This window comes from Bos mutus, chromosome 24 (genome assembly GCF_027580195.1).
Source record: "Bos mutus isolate GX-2022 chromosome 24, NWIPB_WYAK_1.1, whole genome shotgun sequence".
Classification (NCBI taxonomy): Eukaryota; Metazoa; Chordata; class Mammalia; order Artiodactyla; family Bovidae; genus Bos; species Bos mutus.
Genome location: NC_091640.1, coordinates 1,004,780 through 1,020,996, shown reverse-complemented (window position 1 = coordinate 1,020,996; position 16,217 = coordinate 1,004,780). Strand labels below are relative to the sequence as shown.

Sequence of the window (16,217 nt, the reverse complement as noted above, 5' to 3'; positions counted from 1 at the left end):
TTTTTCCATCTTCAGTATTAAAATGGCTACACAAAAATTCAGCAATTTTATTCATTTTTTTTTAATGCATGCTATGACAACTGTCACAATACAATCTTAACAAAATTGTGTCAATGAAGTTAAAGATAACTAAGTGCTACTAGAGTCATCTTACGGAAAAAACAGAAGAAACTTTTTGGCCAATCCAATACCAGTTGAACAGAGGCCTGTGTTTTGAAGTTCCATAAAATTAGAACATAACTAAAAAGTAAGTTAAATATCTAACTAAAAAGTAACTTAAAGTAAGTGATGATAATTACTCTGTCGACTTGGTGTTTGAAGTTTGAGCTTCTAGAAACTTTTGGCATTAAAAATGAAAATTTTTAATGGACTGACATTTGATCAAGATGTCCAATGTGAATCAGAGTGAACATAAGCTCTGCTTCCTCCCTATATGGTGTTATCGTCTTAGTTGAAGGTGTTTTTCCTTCATACACAGTGGCTCTGCTCTGTTTTTATGAACGTGATGCTCAGGGGCTGGTGCTCGGAGGGCCTTCGCCCAGCCTCCTCCTGAACCTGCTCCCCTTCACGGCGCTTCTCCTTTGTTCTTGTGAATCACGGGGATGGATGTCAAGACCCCTCTCAGATACTGATGCTCAGTGATTCGGGGTGATTTCCTCCCGCGTGTCGCTGGCCCCTTTGAGCCCGGACCCACGCTGCTGTCCACCTCTCCCAGGTCCTTCCAGCTGCATCGCAAACCAGGCTGATGGGCGAAGGATGAGCAACTGGCTGAGAAGGGGCCTGCTGACTTAGGTGTCAACAAATTCATTTCTCTTAAAGTCTGAAATCCACTGTGATCTATCTCTTCCACCTCACATTACAGAGAATGCATGTCTCTGTAAATGAATTTTTATCGAAAGTATGCTGGACATGAGGTGTTGAGTCACTAACGACTGCAGTGGGTTTTCTCTGGCAGTTTGCGTGTGAACCTGGACATGGGCAAGGCTGCCTACGGGTGGATGATCATGAGAGACGAGCACATTCCCGGCACCGTGGTCCGGACCAGCACCATCCCGGAGGAGCTGGGGCGCCTGGTGTACCTGCTGACCGACAAGACAGGTGCCGCTCTGCCCACGCGCACCTGGAGGCATCTGGGCGGGGGTGGGGGGACCCTGGCCTGCCTGTGCCCACGCGTGTGTATGGGTGTGTATGCACATGTGTGAGAGTGCTGAGTTCACAGCGATCCCCAGACTGACTGCGAAACTGGCCTCCAGCCAGTCTCCCGATTCTGACATAACAGGATCATCAGAATTAGCGAGATGTGAGATTCTTAGACTTTTAAAAACTTATTTCTGTGTTTTGAACTTCCACATCCTTACACTTGTGATTTTGTTCTATTTAACTGCCTGTGTTACACCTTTCTGGTAGCTTCTTAAGAGCTAACAGGGCTTGTTTATTATAGAATGGTAGTTACAAACTGGTAGAAGAAAATGAGGATTAATAAGATCTGTGAATTTGATGTTTGTTTTAACAGTAACGTTCTCCAAAGAGCCTCTCTACAATGGTTCTTCCCCATAGGGTCCCCTGCTCCAAATTTGCTTTGTCTTTATTTCATTTTTTAATTTTTTCATCAAAGAATTCTTGTCAGTCCATAACATACTAAATAAATGACGAATTGAATCCAGAACTATAACAAGAGCCATATCTAAGGGTTAAAATCCCTTCTTGACTGACTGATTCATGGTGTAAATTCCTTTGTAATTCTTAGCCAACTAGAAGTAAAATCTATAAATGGTAAAGAAAATATGGGTTTCCCATATTATACCATACCATTGGCAGTGGTAAAGAATCCCCCTGCCATTGCAGGAGACACGGGTTCAATCCCTGGATCTGGAAGATCCCCTGGAGGAGGAAATGGCAACCCACTCCAGTATTCTTGCCTGGAAAATCCCTTGGACAGAGGAGCCTGATGGGCTACAGTCCATGGGATCACAAAAGAGTCAGACACAATTTAGCAATGAAACAGCAACAAATAAAATATATCTCAATTACAATTCAACCTTATTTTTAATAAAATATTAGAAAAATCCTCACTGTAGTCAGGAAAAAGAAAAACTAACATGTACCAGGCTTTGACATTTACTCCAGCTACTGCTGTGAGCCAGGGACTAGAAATAAGATCCACAAGCAAAAGAAGAAACAAATATTTACAAATATAACAATCAATCAAGGAAGTCAATGGCTGAAAATAAGAAATCAGTAAAGTGGCAGGTTACAGATTGAAATAGCAACAGGAATAAAAGTCACTCCCTTACATGTGGAATAAACTGAAGAATGATTCTGTTTAGAATCGCTGAGGTCCATGTAAAACACGAGGGCGCAAACTTGAGGAACCTGCGGGCACGTGTGAAGGCAGTGAGCAGAGCTGGCAGAGAGCTGTGGGAGACTGACGGCAGTGGAGAGATACCCCATGTCCCGAAGGCGATGGTTCAGTGTCCTGTGGCAGCCAGCCTTCATACAGGGATTACAGGTTTCCTGCAGCTCAGTCAGAAATAGTTGTTGGATTGTGTTTGGTTTTCATTAGGGCTTGTCTCTGTGGGACGCCGAGGAATCTGCTGGAAAGGTGATACTCGGTGAATCAAAAAAACTCAGAAATAGCGACCTGAGGAGCTTGGGGTCAAGAAGATAGGTGGAGGAAGTGCCTTCCCATCCTCACTGCGCTGATGGGAGAAAACTTCAGAGAGTTAGCCTCGAACAACACTGGAAAATGCACAAATGGCCCATTGCTGATCAGAGATTGAGCTGTTTCTGGAAAACAGCTGGAACTTGTTGGATGGAGAAGCAGGCACATGGCAAACCCAGACCCCTACGAGATGTTACAGATGTGTCAGAGATGTCTCCAGAACCAGCCGAGTCCTGGAGAGGTGGTCAGTCCACAGCCGGCAGGTGTGGGCAGGGAGGCACCCAGCTGCTGTCAGCAGAGAGCACCGCCCCGGTCGACGGCTGTCGGTGAACATAGTCGGGAACCACAGCCACCCCCAGGAGACGAGCATCCTGGTGCCAACAGGCAGGCTGTTCCCAGAGAAGGCAAGTTCATGACTGTGTACCTCAAAACCCGAAGAGCCCCCCCAGAGCTTCTAGAGTGGTGAGAGAGCTTAGTTAGTTAACACTGTAAACTTGGTATCAGCATTTGGTATCAGCGTTGAACTGCATTTCTCTATACCAGCAAAAAGGAGGACTGCTAAGTCACTTCAGTCGTGTCCGACTCTGTGTAACCCCATAGACGGCAGCCCACCAGGCTCCGCCGTCCCTGGGATTCTCCAGGCAAGAACACTGGAGTGGGTTGCCATTTCCTTCTCCAATGCATGAAAGTGAAAAGGGAAAATGAAGTTGCTCAGTCATGTCCAACTTTTAGTGACCCCATGGACTGCAGCCTACCAGGCTCCTCCATCCATGGGATTTTCCAGGCAAGAGTACTGGAGTGGGGTGCCATTGTTCTAAAAATGCCAATTAGAATAGCAACAAAAAGTATAAAGAATTTAAAAATAAATTCTAGCAAAAAATGGGTAAGAACTATGTGGATATGTGTGTTTAAACATTGAAAGACCTTACCGAGACCTAATTAAATGTTCGGCCACCCTGTTCTCCTGAGTAGGATATCCTAATGAAGGAGGGTGTCATTCCACCTTCATGAAACGTCTGACATGTCTGCACAGACAAGACTCACCAAGTCTGGTCACAGTTGGTGGGAGCGCCCTGTGGCAGGCTACCTTGTCAGGCGGGTCTTGGCCTGGTCAGCCCAGCGTTTGTGCCTCGGAAGCGGCTGTTCCCTGGGGAAGCGTCTGCACTGGGTGACGTGGCAGCCCTGCACCATTTTACATTCCTGCCAGCAGCGTCCAAGAGTTCTAACGCGTCCTTATCCTTACCAGCACGTTCCAGGTGTTCCTAGCAAAATTCTGGCCACAAGAGCCAGCGGTGCGTGTGAAGAGAGCATCAGCTCCGGGACAGCGGTACCGTGGCGGTCCTTGCAGGGGCCCATGCAGCAGCGACCCCCGCGGGGCGTGCCCCTCCTGGCGTATGGGGCGGGGAAGGGCTGGGGGCTCGGCACATCCTCAGGCCTGGCCCCCCACCCCCAGCCGCAGCTCCTGCCCCTCTCAGGGCCTCTGCGGTCGCCTCCAGCCCCAGTGCCAAGTTTACCTCATTCTTCCTGGGGGAGCAGGTGCTGTCTGGACCAGAAGTCCTCGTGTGGCCATCGCACGTGATTGCCCTGGGAGGCACTGACCTACTGTTTCACAGAAGTGTACAGACAAAGCTCATGCCTGACAGCACGTGGTCAGCTCCAGTCTCTGTGTCTGTCGGTGTGATGTCGTTAAGTCAAGGTTTTGTGATGTTATTTGTCCTCCAAAGACTAACTGTTGTTTTGCATTTTAAACAAAAATGGGGTTATCATTCTGTAACTCCTTCATTTTGCTTTATTGAGTTGGAGTTACAGTCAGGGTAAGGATAAGTGGTTTTTGCCCAGAGTCATAAAAACAAAGCCTCATTTCTCCCACAGTTCACTCTGCTACTTTTAAAAGGCTAGACCAGCGCTGCTTTAGGTTTTGGATAAATGGTCTTGGTTCCTGAGATTTAAGGGAAAAAAAAAAAAAAAAACAGAATAATTGTATAAAATAGAGAAAATATTTTTCATCTCGTCTTCTAAACGGAAGCCTTCAGCTCCTGATGTAGCTCTGCGGCGGTGTTCTTGAGTTCCTGGGTCTGTTCTGCCTTTCAGGCCCCGGGACGGCTCCCAGGATGAGCCGGGTGTGGGCGCCCCTCCTGTCGGAGGCCGGGTTGGGGGCGAGCTGCTGTCAGGAGCCTCACAGGGCTGGTGGAGCTGTGAGGTAGGCCTTCGTGCGGTTGTAAATTGGGTTTGTGCTTCATCAATAAGCTTTCTGACAAGAAGCGTCCATCAGGGTATCTCTCATTTGCCGCAGCAGAACAGAAAATGAAGTATTCCAATAATTGCATTACAGTTTCCTCCTCCTGGACAAGAAAGCCGTGTGCTATAATTAGGTTTGATTGGAGTGCACGTTTCCGGTAAGATCTGAAATTAATGATGTTGCCATAGTGACACATCTGCGGCCACCAGTGCGTGAAACATAAAGTAATTCACTCGACAAGGGTAGACATCTGTTAGCTGCCAGGACGCAGAGCGTATTGACACTGACCAGAAATACTAGGCGTGGTGTGATCAACACGCAAATGATGCTGAAACCAGAGGACAGGCCGTTTGCCCCGAACCTGCTGAGAGGACATCCCCTCTCCCCGCCGCCCCCAAGATGCCATTGTTTGAGAACAATGCTGCCGAGGATTCATAAATTTTAAAACTGGACTTGGGTGCAGCCTGTTAAAGCAATACATTAATTCCTTTGTTAGTTTTTGTCTTCATAGAACAAAGCCATTCCTGAAACACCCTCTGAAACAACAGGTTCTCGGATGCACTGTAATCACAGCATCCGTTGCCCAGCATGCTGCCTTGCTGAGACTCGACTCGCAGGGAGCTTTGTAGGACGGCGGCAGCGGCGCGTGGAAGCACCATCTCCCTGGTTTCCAAGGGCACCAGAGCACAGGTGTGCCCAGCAGTGTGCACACGTGCACGGAGTGTGTGCTGGTGACCCCAGAGGACCACAGCGGTGTCTCCTGCCTGGTGAGCCCGCGTGGGGCCTCAGTGAAGCAGCCTGAGCAGCCTCGCTGGTGCGGTTGTTCGCTGACGCGGGTGACCGGGTGTGAGGGAGAGGGACAGTGGGGTGCTAGTCAGGCGAGGTTCCACACACATGCTGGTGCCAGTGGTGCCGGGCTCACGGGAAGGCCTGGTGTGTTGCACGTAGAATGTGTGACCCCCATTAAATAACATCGAATGTCTGCTTGCATGGTTTGTAAATTAGTCTTACCACTTTAGAAGTTTTGTTTCCATTCCTGCACCATAAGATGTAACACTGTTTTCTGGTTGGTTGGTTGGCTTTGGTTCTGTTTATTTTTTGTTTTGTTTTTGGCTGCCGCGAGTCCTTGTTGCTGTTTGGGGGCTTCTCTGTTGCAGTGGATTCTTGTTGCAGAGCGGGGCTCTGGAGCACAGGCGCTTCAGAAGTTGCAGCTCCCAGACTAGAACACGAACTCAGTAGTTGGGGCTCTTGGGTTTAGCTGCCCCATGGCCTGCGGAGCCTTCCTGCCCCAGGGATCCAAGCTGTGTCTTCCGCCTTGGCAGGCAGGTTCCTAAGCAGTGGGCAGCCAGGGGAGTCCGTGAGTAACTATTTTAATCCAGCCACTTATACCATGTCCCTGTCACCTTGTGGCCCTGTCCCTCAGCCGCTCTCTGAAGCCGGTAGATGACCCAGTCCACACCCGGCCTGCATCGGAGGCCGAGGACTCCCTGTTGCTCTCATAGTCACCTGTCAGGCTGCGTTTACTTTAGGAGCTCTTTCTTTTATGCATAGCATGGCACGCTCGTGGAGGAGGTGGCGTGTTTCTGAGTGGCTCCACAGATACTGGCACAGGAACCTGGTTGTCAGTCAAGTCTTGGGTTGCAGCAGCGCCACGCGGTGGCAGACGTGCGATGTGCCATCAGAGGGTCCATGTTCTTGTCTTGCTCACTGTTTCACTAACAGCCTGACTGCAAGCGTTGCTTTGACTTCTCCATGCCATTGTTACTTCCATTTAAAGCAGGGATGGGGGACTTCTCTGGCCCACTGGTTAAGAATTCGCCTGCCGGTGCAGGGGACGCTGGTTTGATCCCTGGTCCAGGAGGATCCTCGTGCCTCCAGGCAGCCAAGCCTGTGAGCTGTGACTGCGGGAGCCTGTGAGCCCTAGAGCTGGTGCTCTGCAGCAGCAGAGGCCACTGCCACGAGAAGGCCACGCCAGTAATCAGAGAGTGGCCCCCTCACCACCACTCGAGCAGGCCTGGTCACAGCATATATGTACGTGTGTAGAATGTACATGACGTACGTTCTTTTGAGAGTGTTTGTCAAAACAGTCTCTAAGTAAACCTCCCGTCGGGGGCAGAGGCAGGGGGCGAGAACCCACGAGGAGGGTCCGACGTGTGCTGTGATCACATGGCTCTCCGTCATGTTCACACTTACAACTGCATCAGTGCCCGAGGGCGCCCCTCCTCTGAGCTTCGACACAAGTGCAGGGATCCCCAGATGCCAAGCCGGCCTGCAGTCCGGGGACGGGCTCGCCAGGCGTTTACCCACCCCCCGCCCCTCACCCCGTGTGGCTTTCCTTCTGTGGAGCAGGAAAAGCAAAGGTCCCGTGCTTGTGTGCGTCTTTTCACGTTAAGGTCCTGTGCTTGTGTGTGTGTTTTCACGTTAAGGTCCTGTGCTTATGTGCGTGTTTTCACGTTAAGGTCCTGTGCTTGTGTGTGTGTTTTCACATTGAGGTCCTGTGCTTGTGTGTGTGTTTTCACATTGAGGTCCCGTGCTTGTGGGCGTCTTTTCACGTTAAGCTCCTGTGCTTATGTGCGTGTTTTCATGTTAAGGTCCTGTGCTTGTGTGTGTGTTTTCACATTGAGGTCACATGCTTGTGTGTGTTTGGTTTCACATTGAGGTCCCATGCTTGTGTGTGTGTGTTCACATTGAGGTCACATGCTGTGTGTGTGTGTCTTCATGTTGATGTCACGTGCTGTGTGTGCATTTTCACGTTGAGGTCCCGTGCTTGTGTGTGTGTGTTCACATTGAGGTCCCATGCTTGTGTGTATGTCTTCACATTGATGTCACGTACTGTGTGTGTATTTTCATATTAAGGTCCCGTGCTTGTGCGCATGTTTTCACGTTAAGGTCCTGTGCTTGTGTGCGTGTTTTCACATTGATGTCATGTGCTGTGTGTGTGTTTTCTTATTAAAGTCCCGAGCTTGTGCGCATGTTTTCACGTTAAGGTCCCGTGCTTGTGTGTGTGTGTTCATGTTGATGTCACGTGCTGTGTGTGCATTTTCACGTTGAGGTCCCGTGCTTGTGTGTGTGTGTTCACATTGAGGTCCCATGCTTGTGTGTATGTCTTCACGTTGATGTCACGTGCTGTGTGTGTGTTTTCTTATTAAAGTCCCGTGCTTGTGCGCATGTTTTCACGTTAAGGTCCTGTGCTTGTGTGCGTGTTTTCACATTGATGTCACGTGCTGTGTGTGTTTTCTTATTAAAGTCCCGTGCTTGTGCGCATGTTTTCACGTTAAGGTCCTGTGCTTGTGTGCGTGTTTTCACATTGATGTCACGTGCTGTTGCACATTTTCATGTTGAAGTCCTGTGCTTGTGTGTTTTCACATTGAGGTCATGTGCTTGTGTGCGCATTTTCATATTGAAGTCCTGTGCTTGTGTGTGTGTTTTCATATCAAGGTCCCTTGCTTGTGTGAGTGAGATCATGTGCTGTGTGTGCGTTTTCATATTAATGTCACGTGCTGTGTGTGCATTTTCATATTGAGGTCCCGTGCTTGTGTGTGTGTCTTCATATTGAGGTCCCATGCTTATGTGTGTGTTTTCATGTTGAGGTCACTTGGCTTGTGTGTGTGTTTTCATTCTGATGTCACGTGCTGTGTGTGCATTTTCATATTGAGGTCCCGTGCTTGTGTGTGTTTCTTCATATTGATGTCATGTGCTGTGTGTGTGTTTTCACAGTAAGTGATCCACGTGCAGTAGTTGAAGTCTCCTGTCAGGGTCATAAGATGAGTACCGTTGGGACCTCCTGGGCCCCTTTTAATGAGAGCTCACCGAGGTTCTGAAATACGCGGCCTCCCCCCTGCCTCCCCTCTGTCATGCTGGTACTTCACTGCGCCTGTTGTGTATCTTTTTGATTGGAGGCTCAAACCATGGACCCTCCTGAAAATGGCTTTCCCGGGTTGGTGGTTGGTCCCAGGGTGGGTGAGGAGGGCACACAGGGTGGCCCACGAGCTGGAGAGCAGCCAGGAAAGCGCCTCTGCCTCCTCTCCTCCTCTCTGTGCGACTCACATGGTGTCCAGGCTCGAGTGCGTTGTTTCTGTTCAGTGGAAAATACTCCGTGGTTCACGACAGATTCATGTGAAGGGGATAGACGTGCTAATCTCGACTGAGGGTCACTTTTCCAGTTTCCCACCCGTCTCTCTCTGAAGGGGCAAATCTGCCTTGGACCAACAGCAGATCTGAACCGGGAGACAGAGCCCAAACTTTTCTGCAGAACCAGACCCCCCGCCCCCAACCCATTATTGGAAATTGCTGAAAGGGAGCCTGACGCCGCAGGAAGAGTGCTCCAGTCCTCATAGTGAAATGGAAGTAAATGAGGATGGTGTGGACGACACTCAGGGATGCTTTGTGTGGCAGAGCGCGTGCTTGGGGTGCAGGGCGCAGCCAGCCCTGGGTGTGACGTGTTGGGGCGCAGCCGTGACCCGCCAGCAAGCTCCCTGTGTTGATGGTGTTCTGCTGCTTCTGTCCTAGGAACCCTCACCCAAAACGAGATGGTGTTTAAGCGGCTGCACCTGGGCACCGTGTCTTACGGGACGGACACGATGGATGAGATCCAGAACCACCTCGTGAACGCCTACACACAGGTGAGCGGGCCCAGCCCAGCAGGCATCTCCCTGCCAGTGTGCCCAGTGCTGCTGTGGCCACGGGGCCTGGCACAGGCTGAGCTGCAACGCGGCTCCTTCCCCGGCGACGCCTCGGCGTGGCTGTGCGCATCACTCACTTATAAACCAGGAAACAGTCTTGGAACTAATGTTAACAGTTTCTCTGTTGTATAAGCATAACCTTAACCACCTTAAATCACTTATTTGTATTAAATTTCCTTAGTGAACTATTTGTAAAATTACTCGGTAAACACAGTATTTTTAAGAATATTAAGTGGAATGTGGCAATAAATATGTTTCTTAATAATCCTTCTGTTTTTCTTCGTAATCAGTAAGCCCTCTTCGTATTTTTAAAGGTATATCTTAACCCTCTCAGTAAACAGAAGTAGGCAACCTGATGTTTCTGCCTTTTGCTGTCAACGATCATCAGTGCACAGCTAACCTGTTTCATCTTAACCACTGTCCTTTAGCACATTGCTTTGGAGAGAGTACCACGTTAGTTCTTCTGTAAATATGCAGTCTGGATCTCTAATGGACAAGGATAGGTTTCTAAATCGTTTTCAGAGCAGACTTACAGACCCTCTGAGGTCATAGGAGGAGGAACGGTTTTTTCTGTGGGAGGGCACAGCACAGTGGGTACAGCATTTGCTCTCCACAGGGCATCAGGGCCACAGTCCTCCCGTTTTTCAGGCTCCTGGCCTTAGGGGTGTCAGGGCCATGGGTCCCCATCACAGGTGGGGGCCACAGAGCAGGGCCGACACAGCCGCCTCCCGGCTCATGTCCCACACACGGTGGCCTTGCTCGCCCCCAGGCTCTCTACCTCCTGGCTCACGAGCTGCGCGTGGTGGCCGTGCTCGCGGGTCTCCCTGCCCTCAGGCTCTCCACCTCCCAGCTCACATCCTGCGCATGGTGGCTGTGCTTGCGGGTCTTACTGCTGCCAGGCTCTGCAGCCACGCTGCTGCTCACACCTGCGGAGGCCACTGTGTCCCCACTTGCTTTTTCACAGACTGGACTGAACTCTCCTTGCCCTCTGCAGTTCTTCCTTCAGTCAGTTCAGTTCAGTCACTCAGTCGTGTCTGACTCTGCAACCCCATGAATTACAGCACACCAGGCCTCCCTGTCCATCACCAACTCCGGAGTTCATTCAAACTCATGTCCATTGAGTCGGTGATGCCATCCAGCCATCTCATCCTCTGTCATCTCCTTCTCCTTCTGCCCCCAATCCCTCCCAGCATCAGGGTCTTTTCCAACGAGTCAACTCTTTGCATGAGGTAGCCAAAGTATTGGAATCTCAGCTTCAGCATCAGTCCTTCCAACGAACACCCAGGACTGATCTCCTTTAGGATGGACTGATTGGATCTCCTTGCAGTCCAAGGGACTCTCAAGAGTCTTCTCCAACACCACTGTTCAAAAGCATCAGTTCTTCGGCACTCAGCTTTCTTCACAGTCCAACTCTCACATCCATACATGACCACTGGAAAAACCATAGCCTTGACTAGACGGACCTTTGTTGGCAAAGTAATGTCTCTGCTTTTGAATATGCTATCTAGGTAGGTCATAACTTTCCTTCCAAGGAGTAAGCGTCTTTTATTTTCATGGCTGCAGTCACCATCTGCAGTGATTTTGGAGCTCCCAAAAATAAAGTCTGACACTGTTTCCACTGTTTCCCCATCTATTTCCCAGGAAGTGATGGGACCAGATGCCATGATCTTCGTTTTCTGAATGTTGAGTTTTAAGCCAACTTTTTCACTCTTCTTCTTTCACTTTCATCAAGAGGCTTTTTAGTTCCTCTTCACTTTCTGCCATAAGGGTGGTGTCATCTGCATATCTGAGGTTATTGATATTTCTCCCGGCAATCTTGATTCCAGCTTGTGCTTCTTCCAGCCCAGCGTTTCTCATGACGTACTCTGCATAGAAGTTAAATAAGCAGGGTGACAATATACAGCCTTGACGTACTCCTTTTCCTATTTGGAACCGGTCTGTTGTTCCATGTCCAGTTCTAACTGTTGCTTCCTGACCTGCATATAGGTTTCTCAAGAGGCAGGTCAGGTGGTCTGGTATTCCCATCTCTTTCAGAATTTTCCACAGTTTATTGTGATCCACACAGTCAAAGGCTTTGGCATAGTCAATAAAGCAGAAATAGATATTTTTCTGGAACTCTCTTGCTTTTTCCGAACACGAAGTATGTTGTCAGCCTTATATTCAGTTTTGTGAAAACCATCTCTTTTTTCTGTGAAGTGCACCCGTCTGGCATGTACTTTACTTTTGAGATGCTATCAAATGAAAACGGCCTTACCTAAGTGTGTGTGTGTGATATGTATGATCAGACACCCCCAGAAGCACTCATCTGTGCATGAACACGTAAAGTCAAGCACTTTATTAATTTGGGTGTCGTTCATTTTAATACAGAGTATTTTGGAACCTAGAATATTTATAATAGATGAAAAAATTTTAATGGAGGACTACTATCTCCCTTGTGATCTGTGTCTAGATTAAATAGTGCCAGGTAACATCTTAAAAAAAAAAAAAAAACAACCTGTATTATCCATTAATATGATTTCAGTAGCTCCAAATAAGTTATTTTACTAGAAAAAATTAAAAGCAGAAAAGATGTCATATAGACACAGCAAATAGTATCCCATCTAAGAAGAATCTTACAAACCTTTTTTAATGAAAGCTATGTTCGTTGGCTGGTTATCCAGCTTTTTATGTGAATGGATTTCTTCGTTCCCTTCTGCTTGTTAGTGTTAATGAGATGACAATAATCTAAGTCCACTGTAACGGAACACGAGTCTGGTGCAGCCTGATCGCGCTTCCACCCTGGGATCCTGCGTGGACTTGAGTGGAGTGAGGTGCTCAGCCTGGGTCAGCAGGAGCAGGGCCGCTTGGCAGCTGTGTGGGTGTGCAGTCAGGATGCAGGTGTGGGTAGGGGGCGCAGGCAGGAAGGGGCACCAGCTGAGTAGGAGGCCACCTCATTAGCTGGCTCTGTGATTGACGGGCGGATGGGCATGGCTCGGCTGCTCTGCACAGCCACCCAGAAGCAGAGAGGCTTTCCAGAGGCGTCAGGAGTTACCCTTGGGTTCCGTGGAGAAGCATGTGACGGGCCTTGGGGTCGGGGTCCTCCCACAGCCCCACCCAGGAGGAGGTGAATGGGTTGGGGTGGGTGTGTCCAGGGCCATCAGGGGGCAATTACTATATGCAGTGCTCCTTGTCTGCAAACCAGACACTTCCGAGACTGATGCAAAGCCAGTGAGTCCATAGTACTAAGGGAACCATCCCAAACGCTTTTTCCTGCTCTTACCTTCAGACCATTTTATGCACACAGTTTTTAAGGAGAAAGGAAAGCACTTGGGAGTCTTCTGTTCTTAACTTTGCTCTTAGAAGTGGTGGATAAACAGGAATTGTTCAGGACTGGGCACATGCATGCCAGGCTGCAGTGAATCTACTAAAAGGAGATGGTCAGATTTTGAGTACTGTAGCAAATATTTCAGTTACTGGACAACCGGGAAATGTCCAAGGACCTTGTGGCCCCTGGATCCCCAGGTGAGTCGTTGCCCCGTGGGTCACGTGTAGGCGACCGTCACTGCCGCCACTCTGCAGCTCAGCCTGGCCGTCCGTGACAGGCGTGCGTGTGGGTAACTCCAGCGTGCGCCTGCTTGCCTCTAACCCTGCAGCGTCCGTGTTTACAGACGCAGTGTCAGGCTGGCGGAAGCAGCGCTACTTCAACTCCTCCGAGGAAAGCCCCGTCGTCAGCGCCCAAGGTGAGGAGGAGCGTGAGCAGCCGGGTCCATGAGGCCGTGAAGGCTGTCGCCCTGTGTCACAATGTGACGCCCGTGTACGAGGCCCGCGGCGCAGCTGGCGAGACCGAGGTCGCCGAGGCGGACCAGGATTTCAGTGATGACAACCGCACCTACCAGGCCTCCAGCCCTGACGAGGTCAGTCGCCGAGGGCCGCGTCCCGGGCAGGGCATGTCCGCAGGCGCAGACAGCGCCTCCCTTGACTCCTCCCGGCCCCGCCAGGAGTGCTTGCTCTGTCTTCTCATGGGGTGAGGAGGGCTTGTCCGTGGTTTTCAGAATGGGCTTTTGCCACAGGCCAGCACCCTCCTGGCCCAACCCTGCCCTCACCCCATCCTCGTGGGCAGGTGCCTTCTCATCCCAGAGCGCCCTGGGGTTGGGTCCAGGGAGGCGGGAAGCGGGACCAGTTGCCTGCTGATTATGAGGTCTGCAGGCTGCATCCTCCCGTGTTCTCTCTCCAAAGGAATCACCAGGCTTGCAAGTCAAATCTCTAGGCATTTTTCTAGAATTTAGATACAGTGTGTGTGTGTGTGTGTGTGTGTGTGTGTGTGTGTGCTCACTCAGTTGTGTCCAACTCTTTGCGGCCCGTGGAGTGTAGCCCACCAGGCTCCTCTGTCCGTGGGAATCCCCAGGCAAGAATACTGGAGTGTGTTGCCATTTCCTCCTCTGGGACATCTTCCCCACCCAGGGATCGAACATGTGTCTCTTCCATCTCCTGCATTGGCAGCCGGGTTCTTTACCACTAGCGCCACCTGGGAAGCTCAGTTCCAGAAATGCTGTTGATTCCGCAGGTGGGGCCAGCTCTTCTCCATCCTGGAGATCCAGTAGGTCGAACCAGAGCTGAGGCCCACCGCCCCAGTAGGTCCCTCTGCTGGTACTGCCAGGCTCTGAGAGAGGGTGCAGGCCAGGGTGTGCAGCGCAGGGCCTGCAGCCTGTCCTGACCTCCTGACGGTGAACCCCCAGTGGAGCAGCTCAGGGCATTGACAGCTGTGTTTCGTTTTTAATTTATTTTTGAAGCTCTCATTACAGAGGTATTTCCTTTTTTCTTAAACTGAAGTATAGTTGATAGACTATATCAGTTACAGGTGTACAAGGTGGACTTGCCCGGTGGCTCAGTGATTCACAATTTGTACAGGTTATACTCCGTTTCTAGTTCCTATAAAATGTTGACTGTGTTTCCCGTGTTGTAGCCTATTTTGTACATAATGGCCTCTCGCTCCCCGCTGGCCTGCCGCTCCACCTCCCCTCTCCCCACTGGTCGCCACTCATCCGTTCTCTGAATCTGTGAGTCTGCTTCTCTCCTGTCACGTCCACTGGTGCGTGTGGTTCCCCAGCAGGGCCAGCGGGAGCCTGCCCTGTGGTTCAGCCTTTGCCTTCTGTGAGTCTCAGTGCCTGTCTTCCCAGTAAGTGCTGGGGAACCTGTGAGCTGTGAGCCGGTCTGTGGTCAGCCGTGGGGACGCCCCGCAGCACAGCTGAGCCGTCGTGCAGAACAGGGATCCAGGCCGTGGGGCACTGAGCCACCCTTGGGGCACAGCCTCCAGGCCCCATGTCCCTGGTGAGTGATGCAGTGGGCGAGAGCACGGGGTCCCATCCATCCCCCCAACTCTGCTTTATAGACCACGTTGACCAGCAGGTGTGTAGAAACCTCCTTTCCACCCGAGCTCGGTACGGCCTTTGGAATCGCGTGTGTGTCACCTGGAATACATGTCACTCACGGTCACAGTGGGCGTGGGGCCTGGGCCGCGGAGGCGGGTGGTCAGGTGTCCGGGCGGCTGGCCTGGCCTCGGGTCGGCCTGGAGCAGACACGCATTGGAGGGAAACGCCGCCCCTCTTTTTCTTGCAAAGGAGTTACACTCTTCATATTCTAGTGTTCTAGAAATCCTCTCGAGTTCCATGTGATTACTTATTGAAAACGTATTCTTTCCTAGTCCCGAGCACGGGAAACTTAGACCACAGATGTTTTCCAAGGAAAATTTTATTGGAAGTTTTAATAATCTTATATGTTTACCTTATTACCTTCCAAAAATAAATACAAATTTTTATTTAAAATACTAGAATTTTTATCTTTAGGTTTTTATGTTACAACATTTTTTAAATTTTAAATAGGAATTCACAATAGAGATTTTCACTGATTCAAAGATTTCCAGAACTAAATTAAAAGTACTAGCCTTATATTTAAATTTTTTATGTCAAAATTTCTTCCTACTTTAGAAATTAGACAATGATTAAAAATGGCAGGCCATTAAATAACCTCTGAGAAATCCCTAACCCATATTTCAAATCTGAAAATGAAAAGACTTGACTTCATCGTAGTTTTTAAAGCAGTTTGTGGATGCAGTGTTTGCAGGTCCCTGAAGCCCAAGGAAAGTCATCTAAATGGATCATTATTTTGCTTATTGAACTTTGCTGCAATTAGGTTGACAGATGATAGCATTGTTTCCCAATCACCAAAGTACTGTTTTAAAGGCATTTTTTATTGAATAAAGTGCTTAGAATACTGCACCCTGGAGCTTTTTTCAGGGAAATGGCTCAGTTGATGTTCTCTGCTTGCCCTCAGCCTTGACCTGTCAGCATGTGTGCAGTTAATAAGCAACCTTATCATTTAGGAGACTTATCCGGCTTCATATACTCATGTCAACACCATACTCTTACAATCCCTATTTGCTCAGGCTCCTGTGTCATCTTAGCTTCAGTAAGTGTGACTTACTGAGTGGAATGCACTGGTTTCTAGTCTCTCATATTGTGGAAGTGCTTTGTGTTCGTTTTCCTGAAAAGAGAGCATCTGCTGACTTACCTCTGTGTGTGCACAGACGTGTTTCTCCTGCTCCAGGGATGGTGTCTGGGGACTGACTTCAAGCCGTGAGAGGCTGTCCGAGGTACGG

At 49.7% G+C, this 16,217-nt stretch overlaps 1 protein-coding gene across 1 annotated transcript in view; it reads left to right on the top strand.

Annotated features, from left to right (window-relative positions):
- Positions 1-16,217, top strand: part of ATP9B (ATPase phospholipid transporting 9B (putative)) — a 151,670-nt gene that overhangs the window by 115,671 nt on the left and 19,782 nt on the right. Inside the window, exons 13-15 of the mRNA XM_070361953.1 lie at positions 956-1,098; positions 9,411-9,523; positions 13,231-13,476. Coding sequence (XP_070218054.1) covers positions 956-1,098; positions 9,411-9,523; positions 13,231-13,476 — 502 coding nt within the window. The remainder of the gene's footprint in view (positions 1-955; positions 1,099-9,410; positions 9,524-13,230; positions 13,477-16,217) is intronic.